A 10572-nucleotide genomic window follows, 5' to 3' on the forward strand; every position below is an offset into this window, starting at 1 on the left:
GTAGCTGATGAGCTAAGGAAACTAGGGCTCAGAACCTAAGAGAGAATCTCAATCTCATTTACCGCCGGACCGATGCAATTGCTAGCGGCAACCACAACGGGTTCACTTGTGTGAGGCCGAGGTTCTTCACTTCTTTAGTGCTTGACAGTGAAAACTTAAAAGATTGGGGACTAAACCATTATTAAAGCCCAACAAGGAATGATATGTGATGACCACTTTGACTTGTCACCACAATTTCCATTTTTCTACATATATTCGACACATCACATCACTCACTCTCACACGCTGAAGCATTAGATTCATTCTCCTTTACACAAAAGGAAAAATAAAAAAGAAAACGAAAACGAAAATACCACTCTTTTTTTCTCAGCCCCCAAACGTGCTTCAACCAAATCCTTCATCACTCTCTTTCTCTCTCAGAAAAAAATATCAATAAATATACTTTTTATTAAGAAACAAAATTAGCCTCCTCCACTGCCGGGAAAATTCACCATTTTCCGGGAAAATGGTTTCCCCGGAAAACACCAATTGGCTTTTCGATTACGGCTTGATCGACGACGACATTCCCGGCTCCGATGGCTCCTTCACGCTCTCCGCTTCCGCCTTCAACTGGCCTCCACCACCACAGCCCTCCAATGTCGGGTACTCAATTTCCTTCCTCAATTTCTCTCTGTCGATGTAATTAGGGTTTGCATGTCACTTCATGTTGTTACACGTTTGCAAATTGTGTGTGTACATAGAAGAATTGTGCTGTGTGGTTTTGATTTGGTTTGAAAATCACGAATTGTTGCAGTTTTTTTCACTGTTGGTTGTGGATTTGCTCAGTTTTGCCTAATTGGGTCTGTCTGTGAATTTGTAGTTTGACTTGAGGTAGCTTTTAGACATGCAAGTTCTTGAAGCATGTGCTGCTGCATTTTGTATCAAGAGATGCTAATTGTGCTGTAATCTGCTTGTAAGCTGTGTGTATAAATTGACACCAGTGTAATTTAAGTTGTTGTCTGAGCAGAATGAGAAAATAATATTGTGTGATAGCTGATAATATTTCAACCCCTGAATATTTGTTTATTTTGCACTTCTGTTTTGATGATACTGTCTGCTTCTAGGGTTGAAATTGATGGCTCCCTGGGGGATTTTGATGGGCTCAAAGATCCTGGTGTGAAGAAGAGGTACACAGTGCTTTTTACCTGTCATTTCTCATAACACATGCCATTTAATATTAACCAACATGTGTGGTATGGCTACATACCACTTATTTTTTATTTCCCGGTGTCTATTCTTTGGCTTGTGTGGACTTCTTATTCTTTGGCGTACCATTTTGTTTCTTTTGTTCTTCTTCTACTCCTTAATTTGTGTTCTAACAGTTAAGGACTGAAATAAAAAGGCAGTGTTATCAATTAACTTACGGGTATCAAATAATATAATTGAGTCAAATGGCGAATTAGCATGGTTTCTGAAATGAGGATGATAAGCTCTAGCGTTAGCGCCTAGCAGTATTGGTTCAGCAGCATAAATAAAGAAATTTCCATAGAAATCCTATTGCATATGCTTCAGTATAACCCAGTTTATTTTTCCCTGTTTTCTCCAACCTCTCTCCTCACAACTTCTTTCACTGTCCAAAGCATTCAGCATCATTGCTCTTTGTAATTCAACACCTAAAACTTAACGATGAGTGAATCCAATCTAGATAGTTGCTATTAGAAAAAAGTTATTCCATTTCTCTTGCTTATTTTATTCCTACTGCAGGGGTAGAACTGATTCATGTGCACCTTCTAGCTCTAAAGCTTGCCGGGAGAAGTTGCGGAGGGATAAACTGAATGACAAGTAATTTTTTTTATTTCCACCTTCTTCCATCAATCTGTTTTTTATCCTTTTCATGGGATTGTGTTGAAATGTGTATTTGGGGCATGTATCTAATTGATTGACATGGATAGGTTTGTCGAATTAGGCTCCATCTTGGAGCCTGGAAGGCCTCCCAAAACAGACAAGGCTGCTATTCTTATAGATGCAGTTCGAGTGGTGACGCAGTTGCGAGGTGAAGCCCAGAACTTGAAAGACTCAAATACAAGTCTTCAAGAAAAGATAAAAGAGTTAAAGGTGAGACCTCCATTTGTTTTCAATACTTTTATTTTTGAAGGTGGCAGGTCTTCATTCTAGATCATTTCATTTCCTTGAGTTTTCTGCTGTAACAGTTTTACTGTGTAGCTCTGATTAAAACATCATGTAGGGACCTTATATAATCTAACCATTGAATACCCTATCTATCTACTATGTAGGCTGAGAAGAATGAGCTTCTTGATGAGAAACAGAGGCTTAAAGCAGAGAAAGAGAAGTTGGAGCAGCAGGTGAAATTAATGAATGTTCAACAACCTGGTTTCTTGCCAGCCCCTCCTACAATTCCTGCTGCATTTTCTGCACTTGGTCAAGCCCCTGGCAGCAAGTTTGTGCCTTATGGTTACCATCCAGGAGTTGCCATGTGGCAATTTTTGCCGTCTGCTGCCGTGGATACCTCACAGGACCATCAACTCCGACCACCAGCTGCCTAAGTTGGCATTGTACAATTACTTGGCCTTCCATTCTGGCCCAGAAATTGTATTAATTTACCCTAAAATTCTTGCCTTTTAGCAGTCTACCAAGTATTCTAACTGGAATCAGTGGTGACTTTGACTGTATTTGGCATCTGATACTATTATGAAGTAATGCTGGTATTTGCATGTATATGTTAATTAGTGTGTGGGGCTCTGTTCACTTGGCTTTTATCTTTGTTACTCAGTTTCAATATAATCCAAGGTCAAGTAAAAAGAAAGAATGAATTCTTGCAAAACCGTATTATAATTGGTGAAATGTGAATGTTGCTATAGTTCTGAATTTCTACCACATCCTTTTTTTTTCAGCAGGAAAGAAAAGTTCTAAATTAAAACCAATTGGAGTTTCTCCATTAACGAGATGCACGTGATTAAGTACATGTATGGATACTGGTAAAAAATCATACTGAATCCAAAATCACCACGTGGATTACCCCAAACATGCCAAGGGATTTTGGCTTGTTGTGTTCTTCCAACATGTATTGAAACGTGCACTAAAATTCAAAAGTCTTCACAAAAGTAAGTCTTGTAAGGGTCGAACGCTCGACCTCAAGGGTTTAAATATCAAAGTTCAAACAACTTTATCACCACGACCTGATTTTAAATTGGCTAAGATGTACTTATTTTGGATTTAATTCAAATATTATCATGATTTGGAGTCATCAAAATTAAGAAATAAACATAGTATTTGTTTACTTGACTTTTTCCAACAGCAGTAGGTTTCTAAGTTAGCTTTTATTCTCCACCATTGGTTGAACTTTGGAGGTTGCCAGTGTATATCTTATCCAGATAGAGCTTGGAGACAACAGTTTCATATCAAAACTATCAGATCTTACTGCTCAGTTTGAAACCTTAAATGGCATCAGCATCATCCTATCTTCATACAACTCATTTCCAATCTCTCAAAATTTCCAAGCCATCATCATGCATGCCTGCACTTTCCAACATCCAATTCACATCAATTCCATTTCCTACTACTCATTATCAACACAAACACTACCATATATCCTGCATCCCTTCAAGTCTCACTCTTCCCCTCAAAGCTTCATCCACAGCCATCCACTCCTCACTCTCCTCCCCTAACCCACCCACCTCAAAGGAGGAGGCCATACTTCAGGCCAAAACATCCCTTTCAACAACCTTAGAGAAGCCCCTCAACAACCCCAAACTAATTGGCAAGATCAAGAAACTAAGGCAACCCAAGTTCAGAGTTGAGATTCCAGTCATTGATGACTCACCAGATTCTCTTGCCCAACTTGCTCTTGATATTTTTGGAGACATACCCATCAAAAGAAAAGGTTCTCCCATTAAAATCTTAGTCCTGTGGCCTGATGCTAAATTGAAAGAAGCTGCCACTGTTGCCTTTCAGTCTCATTCAACTAGCCAAGTTGAGAACTTTGACATTCCTTCAGTGACCAAAGGTGACCCCAGAATCTTGAATTCTGCAGATGTGGCAATATTATTTTTGCCAGAGAGTTCTCAATTGTCAGTGATGAAAACAGTGAGTGATGCCTTTTATCCAAAGCCAGTGGTTATGGTTAATCCAAAATGGGCATTTGAAGAAGAGAGCAACTTTGGTGATCTAAGTGGCTTTGTGGGGTCTTTTGAAGTGGTTTATTCTTTCATGGGATTGGAGGTGAGAGGGATCTTGAGCAAAAGGAAAGGTGTGGTTTTTAAGTGTGTGAGAGATGGGGTTGTGAGTGGAGAGAAGTGGAATGTTCATGTAGAAGAAGGGGAAGGACTAAAATTGGTTTCATCTTTCAAGGCTAGGCCAACTATTGGTGAAGTTGAGAATGTGTTGTACAATCTGATGGCTGTTAATTCACCTATAACCAAGTCTGCAAAATTCATCAAGGGATTGGTATCCAATGTGACAGGGAAGAAGTAAATGGAGCTGAAGGTTTGGTTTCCAAGGTCTTTGATTCATTCACATGACTTGTGAGCAGAACATGTTTGATAATATTGTCACAGTGAACTTTGAGTGCACCACTATTTGACCATTATATGAAGAAAGCTTGTAGATGTAGTAGTACTCAACAATTTTGAATGAGAATTCAGATTACTTTCAAGGACCATGCCTTTAGTTTTTGACATTCTACACACCAGAATATGAAATGCATGATGAGAAGCTCTCCTGTTAACTTGATATTGTGAATGTTTAGGTACATGGTAGAAAATCAATTAAGGCAAAATCATGGTTGAGAGAAGCAACTTCCCATAACTTTGGCTTCTAGCAGTCATGATTTTGGCTTCTCAGTGATTTTCTACCGTGTATCCAAATATGCATGTGGTATCTGTAGATTGAAACGAAATTGGATAAAATGGTTCTTTGGTCTCTCTTTTTCCCTGAACTTTTATTTCTTCATCTTATGAAAAGCTTATTGTGAAACCTTGAGCCTGCAGGTTTATTTTTCCCAAAAAAAATTTGTTTTGTCTCAGTACATATATGTGATCTACAAATAGTCAAATACTCATACTTACAATATGGATTGAAGATAAAAAGAATCTGAGAGTTTCAACTGAAGTAGTACATTTAAAAAGATTTTAAAGCAAGAGAGGAGCATCATGCCATATCACTGTTGTCCCTTTCTTGTCATCGAAGGCCTTGTGCTTGGAAGAACTCTCTCATTTTCTGTTTACATTGGATACAAATTCCATTTCTTCAACTCATCAACAAGGTCAATTTTTTTCATGGCCTAATGTGACAACTCTTGATGAACTTATCTGAGAAATTGACATACTTTGTCCACAATGGCCGTAACTGCGGAAAAGCTATTTCTAGCCATGGCTTCGCCCTGCCATTGAAATGAATGACACCAGCACTCTCAACATCAGCAGAACTCGTATTTTCCTGATATCCCAATCCTAGCATATGCCAAAAAGGATCGATAATGTGAACATGACCATGAAATGCTATCAATCCAGGAGGTAATGTCCCTAGCTGCCACAAGCTCAGGTCTGATTTAATGTTCTACATAAAGCAAAACAGAAACATCAATATTTAATCACATAAACTATCACTTTTATGGAAACTCAATTTGGATGAAAAATAGTTAAAAGTTTTTTCTTTTTATGGTAGAATGGAAGATACATATACCTGCTCAACCCAATAATGATATCTATTGCTTATATTGGTCTTCCTCCAAGCCTCCAAATCAAAAATGTTCATGCCATAGGCCCAAGCACATTCATGGGGATTGAAATTTTCAGATATTAGAGGGTGGGAAAAGTTCAAATAGCTTTTCAACCTCTTTGACATCACAAACTTATCTTCTCCAACACATGTTTCTACTGCCCCATTGACTTTTCCATTCATGTCAATGTCCCATAGAGGTGTAAGATCAGTTTGTACCACAATATCATCATCAAGGAAGACCACCTTGTTAAGACTTGGAAACAACTGTAAAGCAAAAAGTGTCATTCCAATATGCATCACAGGTACATATTTACTCGGTTATAAGCTATCAAATAAAAGATTTACTTGCTTGCTATCTGTCGTACCTCTGGGAGATTTATCCGGATGTGGTTCATCATTGAATTATACTTTGGACTAAGTGCTTGTAGTTTTGCTGCAATAACATTGGGCTTCTCAGTAGAATTCTGCACTATAGCTGATGAGCCCCCTCTAAACTGTGACCGCACCTTTTGATCTTTCTCCATTGCTTCGAGAACAGGCACCTTTCCTTTTGTGAACCAATCGAAATGGTGCAATGCCTTTACCTCAATTATTGCAGGTGATAAAGGATGCAATGAGAACCATGCCTGCATGGGATAATAAGTCTTTTTATCTGTGATTATGTGCAGAACAACTTTCTGGGATCGCAAACTGTTCCGAACAAGTGATGTCGCAACGACAGAGGCGGCGATGACATTGTCTGAGGCTAGGACAAAGTGGAAGTAAGAATTGTCAACCAGGGCAGGGACTAATTCTGCAGATGGCAGCTGAAGGCGCGCCGCTGCATTGTTGGTGTGCTCATTGGCCAGCCTCAAGGCAAGGCAATGAAGTTGTTTAGGTATGCTGCTTGACGCTACATGACGATATAGATATTCTTGGATTTTAGCCATCCTAGTCCTTTGTTCCATAAGGGTTACCTGAGAAATATTCAGCTTTGATTAATGGGGACTTTAACTTGAAAAACTGTAACAATTGTATTAGAATTATTTCCTCTTGTTGAAAAAAAAAAAGAGATAAAGGAGAGTGCTACCATTTCTCGAAGTTTAACTGCAAATGTCTTGGCATCATATCCACCTTCCTTCATAACAGTCATGAACTCTTCTAAAGTCTGTGGAATATCAGATCTTCCCTGTAGTCCTTCTTTGTCAAGGGGTTCATTTAATGTTTGATATATCACTTCTGGGACCTATCAAAATCCCATGTTACTTTCATCCACCAATAGAAAATTAAAGTCAAAAAATTGCAAAATTGATTCAGATGGAGATAGATATAATTAGAAGAGTTAAGGAGATTACAGCTGATTCAGGCCTTCTTCCCAAAATCCTTGGCCCTAGTTTTTTTCCTAAGCAACCTACACAAATGGTTTGAAGTTAATCTAAGTCATATATACTGATACAATAAATTATTAAATATATCTAATGGCATCATTATTTCAAGTCCAGATTTTGTAGTTCTGGAGTTCATCCTTTATCATTGTAATTTTAAGATCATAAATTAATTTTAAGACCATTTTAAGATCACATTGTAATTTTAAGATCATATATCTAGTGTTCATATTAATCTGTACCAAATACCTAATCTATTTTAAACAGAGAAATTTAAGTGGATGGTTAAGTTTACCCCAACAGTAACTGACAAATCATATAAAAGTCCAGCTCTGACAAAAGGGATAACATAAAGAAACTCTTGGTAGATAATTCTAATCATGTTTGATTTGTCTCTTCTTATTGCAGATTTACAGTTCTCACATGGATCTCAGTGGCGAGGTAATCTATAAAAATTTACATTTCTGAGTTCTGAGCAGATAGGCAAACATATTATACACGCACATCAACCAATACTTACAAAGAACAACTAAGGCATGTGCATCTTTCCCATTGTGTTACAAATTCCCTGAACTTATCTGAAGTCCCATTAATTAATCATAGAAATTTTCAAATCAAAGGTCGGTAACTTTTTGATCACTTGTTTGAAGACTTGGAGTGCAGACAACAAATAGCAATTTAAATATCATTATAAGTTCAAATATTTGAAAAATAACATGCTTTGGTATATGGAAAATTGAAGCCTTATCCACCGTCACATTCTTGTTGCACTTCCTCTAATGCACTTGTTTGTCTTTCTGTCTGTACCTTCATGTGTTCATGTTTGTGACTGTGTGTGCGTCAGTGCGTGTGTGTGTGTGTGTGTGTGTGTGTGAGAGAGAGAGAGAGAGAGAGAGTAATAGTTTACCTATGGTAGAGCACTTGTTTTCTCCATCAATGCCATCCACTGCTGTTAAAACAAACACAAACCGTAGAAGAAAAGTGAAGAACAAGAGTGAGTAAAAGAGCATCCTATAAGAAAGACGCCTCGATGCAACCTTCACTTTGATAAACTCCTTCAACCCTTTGCCAGGAAGCACAGTAACATGCCTCAAACTTGGAGATATGTGGAGCTGCATTTTGTTCAAATGCAACAAATACCAACACAACAAGGAAGGGCAACACCAAAAGCAGAATGAACAGGACAGGGCTTTGAGCTCTTCCTCTTCAACAGATATTCCTTATGATCAACAACAGAAGAGAACTGCAAGAATCCATATCAGGTTATGCTGTAAAAGGAAGGTTTTGATGGTGTTGAAGAAGGTTGCTATCTTTCACCTAACCTTGCTTAGCATTTGGGCCAGGCATTTCAATGGTGTTTGAGGACTTTAGTATTTTTTTTGAGGTTAACTTGGGGTTGTTGAAGAGAAAGAGACATTGGACTAAGAAGGAGGGGTGTTGTTTGGTTTAAAAGTTTTGGGTATTGCCTTGGTCTTGAAGGAGGGAAGTTGAGGAAGAACAGAAGATGAGAAAAAAAAATTTTAAAATATGTACTTTGCCGTGTATCTATCTTGTATGCTTGGCTTTGCCACCACATGAAGCTTTTTAGCATAGAGTTTAGAATATGACATAAAAAGGAACTTCTAAATGGAAAATGACTCTCTCTCTCTGAGGTGGGGTTGAGGACGTGGTTCTTGGAGTGAAAACTCAGTAAACGTTAATTCTTTTTTCTCTTGGAAGCACATGTAGATATAAGGTAGTTCAAACACTTGTTAGACTTTTATCAGTGAGGGGCTTAGAGGGTCACTTAGCAATTAGAGAAAAGATACTTTGACTATGTTTTTTGTGTGTATCAAACTATTTTCACCAACGATAACCATGAGATTAATGGTTTTGAGCCTTTAAAATCACATTAAGTAGGTAGATCTCTTTCAATAATTCATTCTTTATACACATCGTTCAAAAAATGAATCATCAACTATATGCGTAAGAAATCTAGCTATGTACCAATTGTGCGAGATTTGTTTGTTAGCTTTGAATATGTTGATTGCTAATGTTATTGATTTGTCTTTGTTAATTAATAAATGGTGTTAGGTGGAAGAAATTCTGTCTTATCATTATCAAGTTCATAGTCACCAATTCTATCTGCGGGACACTGAAGAAAAAGAAAAATTGTACTAATGTACTATGACCATGTCCCTAAGTATTGGATGAAAGGTATTTATTGAGAAAATGAAAAAAGAAATACACTTAACTAACAACCATTGAAACTCTTCTTTCTGAAAATCTTTGGGAGCTCAGATACCAAATTAAGAATTGCGACAAAAATCTTATACAAGCCAAAAAAAAAAAGTTGGAAATATCAATATGAATTGCAGCTACTTTCAAACTTTTATGCATGCACACTCTTACGAGTGCGGCTCTTATAAATCAAACTCTTGACCTTAAGGATTTGATCACAACTTTAATTGGGTTCAATTTTATGAAAAAATTGTAAATAAATAAATAAAGAGAAAATTAATATAATTATTAATTAACTTTTTACATTATAAGATAATTTAAGACATAGACAAACAAACTTATGTGTAAATAGAATGATAAATTCATTGACTAAAGAATTATAGGTTAATAGATATGAGCGTAAACATACAATGTTGTGTTTAACCATGAATTTGTCATTCTATTTACACATAAGTTTGTTTGTCTATTTCTTATGATTGAACAAGACCTTAAATAAGTTATCGCCTCATAGTAGTCATTTAAAAAGACTAAACAATAACTAAAAAAGTTATAGAATATGAGAAGACTTTGAGGGGATGGGAAGGAAGAGAAGCCCTACTCTTGTTTGGAAGCTCAAAATTCCACCTAAAACCTCCAATTTGGAAGAACTCCACAAAATAACTAGAGTTTTATTGGATGAACTTCCGAGGGTTCTAGAAGAGTCTCCAAACTCTTACCTTCTTATTAAAAAAACTCTCAAACAAATTAATAGAAGGCTTCTCATAAGTCTACGATTTCCCTTCTCTCCGCTCCAAAATCTAACTTGCAAACAAAGACTTTTGAATGTGAGTATTTAGGGGAGGAAAGGGCAAGAAAGGGAGAAGGAGTAAGTCATTCTCTTGTATGGATGTTCCAAATTATCCAAAATCTTCCAATCCGTAGGAACTAAAAAAATATAACTACAAGAGAGTTTTAGAAGGGGCACTCTTGGAGGATTGTTAGAAATACCTTAAACTCTTCCCCCTCCTTCCCCTCCTTAGGAGTAGCCCAACAAATTGCAAAGTTTTATTCATTTTACCATTTAATTACACATAATAACATATCATCTATATAGAAAAACTTATTACAACTTAAAAATTCAAAGAAAATTTTCAAATAAAATAGGACTAGAGATAGTATAAATGAATTAGATCTATTTACACAAAGCCTAAAACTTAAGCTATTTTCGGTTTTCACCCCCTATATGTGACTTTTCAAATACTGATAGATCGATGATGCCACCGAAAATTTA

General features: G+C 36.9%; 3 protein-coding genes across 3 annotated transcripts; 2 read left to right on the forward strand and 1 right to left on the reverse strand.

Moving 5' to 3' along the window:
- The first annotated feature begins 347 nt into the window (after nucleotides 1-347).
- LOC130709540 (transcription factor ILR3-like) lies at nucleotides 348-2715 on the forward strand. The gene is made up of 5 exons (XM_057558927.1): nucleotides 348-642; nucleotides 1104-1166; nucleotides 1744-1821; nucleotides 1932-2094; nucleotides 2274-2715. Exons 1-5 carry the CDS (start codon nucleotides 506-508, stop codon nucleotides 2541-2543), a joined length of 711 nt encoding a protein of 236 aa, XP_057414910.1. The 5' UTR covers nucleotides 348-505; the 3' UTR covers nucleotides 2544-2715.
- Nucleotides 2716-3300: 585 nt separating this feature from the next.
- Nucleotides 3301-4654, forward strand: LOC130709539 (uncharacterized). The gene has a single exon (XM_057558926.1). It carries the CDS (start codon nucleotides 3439-3441, stop codon nucleotides 4468-4470), a length of 1032 nt encoding a protein of 343 aa, XP_057414909.1. The 5' UTR covers nucleotides 3301-3438; the 3' UTR covers nucleotides 4471-4654.
- Nucleotides 4655-4960: 306 nt separating this feature from the next.
- On the reverse strand, nucleotides 4961-8757 carry LOC130709538 (probable galacturonosyltransferase 12). The gene is made up of 6 exons (XM_057558925.1): nucleotides 7990-8757; nucleotides 7053-7108; nucleotides 6788-6943; nucleotides 6084-6674; nucleotides 5680-5982; nucleotides 4961-5553 (listed from the first exon to the last, which is right to left on the reverse strand). The coding sequence occupies exons 1-6, from the start codon at nucleotides 8198-8200 to the stop codon at nucleotides 5272-5274; spliced, it is 1599 nt and encodes a 532-aa protein (XP_057414908.1). The 5' UTR covers nucleotides 8201-8757; the 3' UTR covers nucleotides 4961-5271.
- Between the last annotated feature and the right edge of the window lie 1815 nt (nucleotides 8758-10572).

The sequence above is a fragment of the Lotus japonicus genome, chromosome 3, assembly GCF_012489685.1.
Source record: "Lotus japonicus ecotype B-129 chromosome 3, LjGifu_v1.2".
Lineage (NCBI taxonomy): Eukaryota > Viridiplantae > Streptophyta > Magnoliopsida > Fabales > Fabaceae > Lotus > Lotus japonicus.

Coding starts and splice junctions, on each gene's coding strand:
- LOC130709538 (XM_057558925.1), bottom strand. CDS start 8,200: ATGCAGCTCCACATATCTCCAAGTTTGAGGCATGTTACTGTGCTTCCT. Junction 5,983..6,083: donor TCCGGATAAATCTCCCAGAG/GTACGACAGATA, acceptor TTTGCTTTACAG/TTGTTTCCAAGTCTTAACAA. Junction 5,554..5,679: donor ATCATTATTGGGTTGAGCAG/GTATATGTATCT, acceptor TGCTTTATGTAG/AACATTAAATCAGACCTGAG.
- LOC130709540 (XM_057558927.1), top strand. CDS start 506: ATGGTTTCCCCGGAAAACACCAATTGGCTTTTCGATTACGGCTTGATC. Junction 1,822..1,931: donor AGGGATAAACTGAATGACAA/GTAATTTTTTTT, acceptor TGACATGGATAG/GTTTGTCGAATTAGGCTCCA. Junction 2,095..2,273: donor AAAAGATAAAAGAGTTAAAG/GTGAGACCTCCA, acceptor TCTACTATGTAG/GCTGAGAAGAATGAGCTTCT.
- LOC130709539 (XM_057558926.1), top strand. CDS start 3,439: ATGGCATCAGCATCATCCTATCTTCATACAACTCATTTCCAATCTCTC.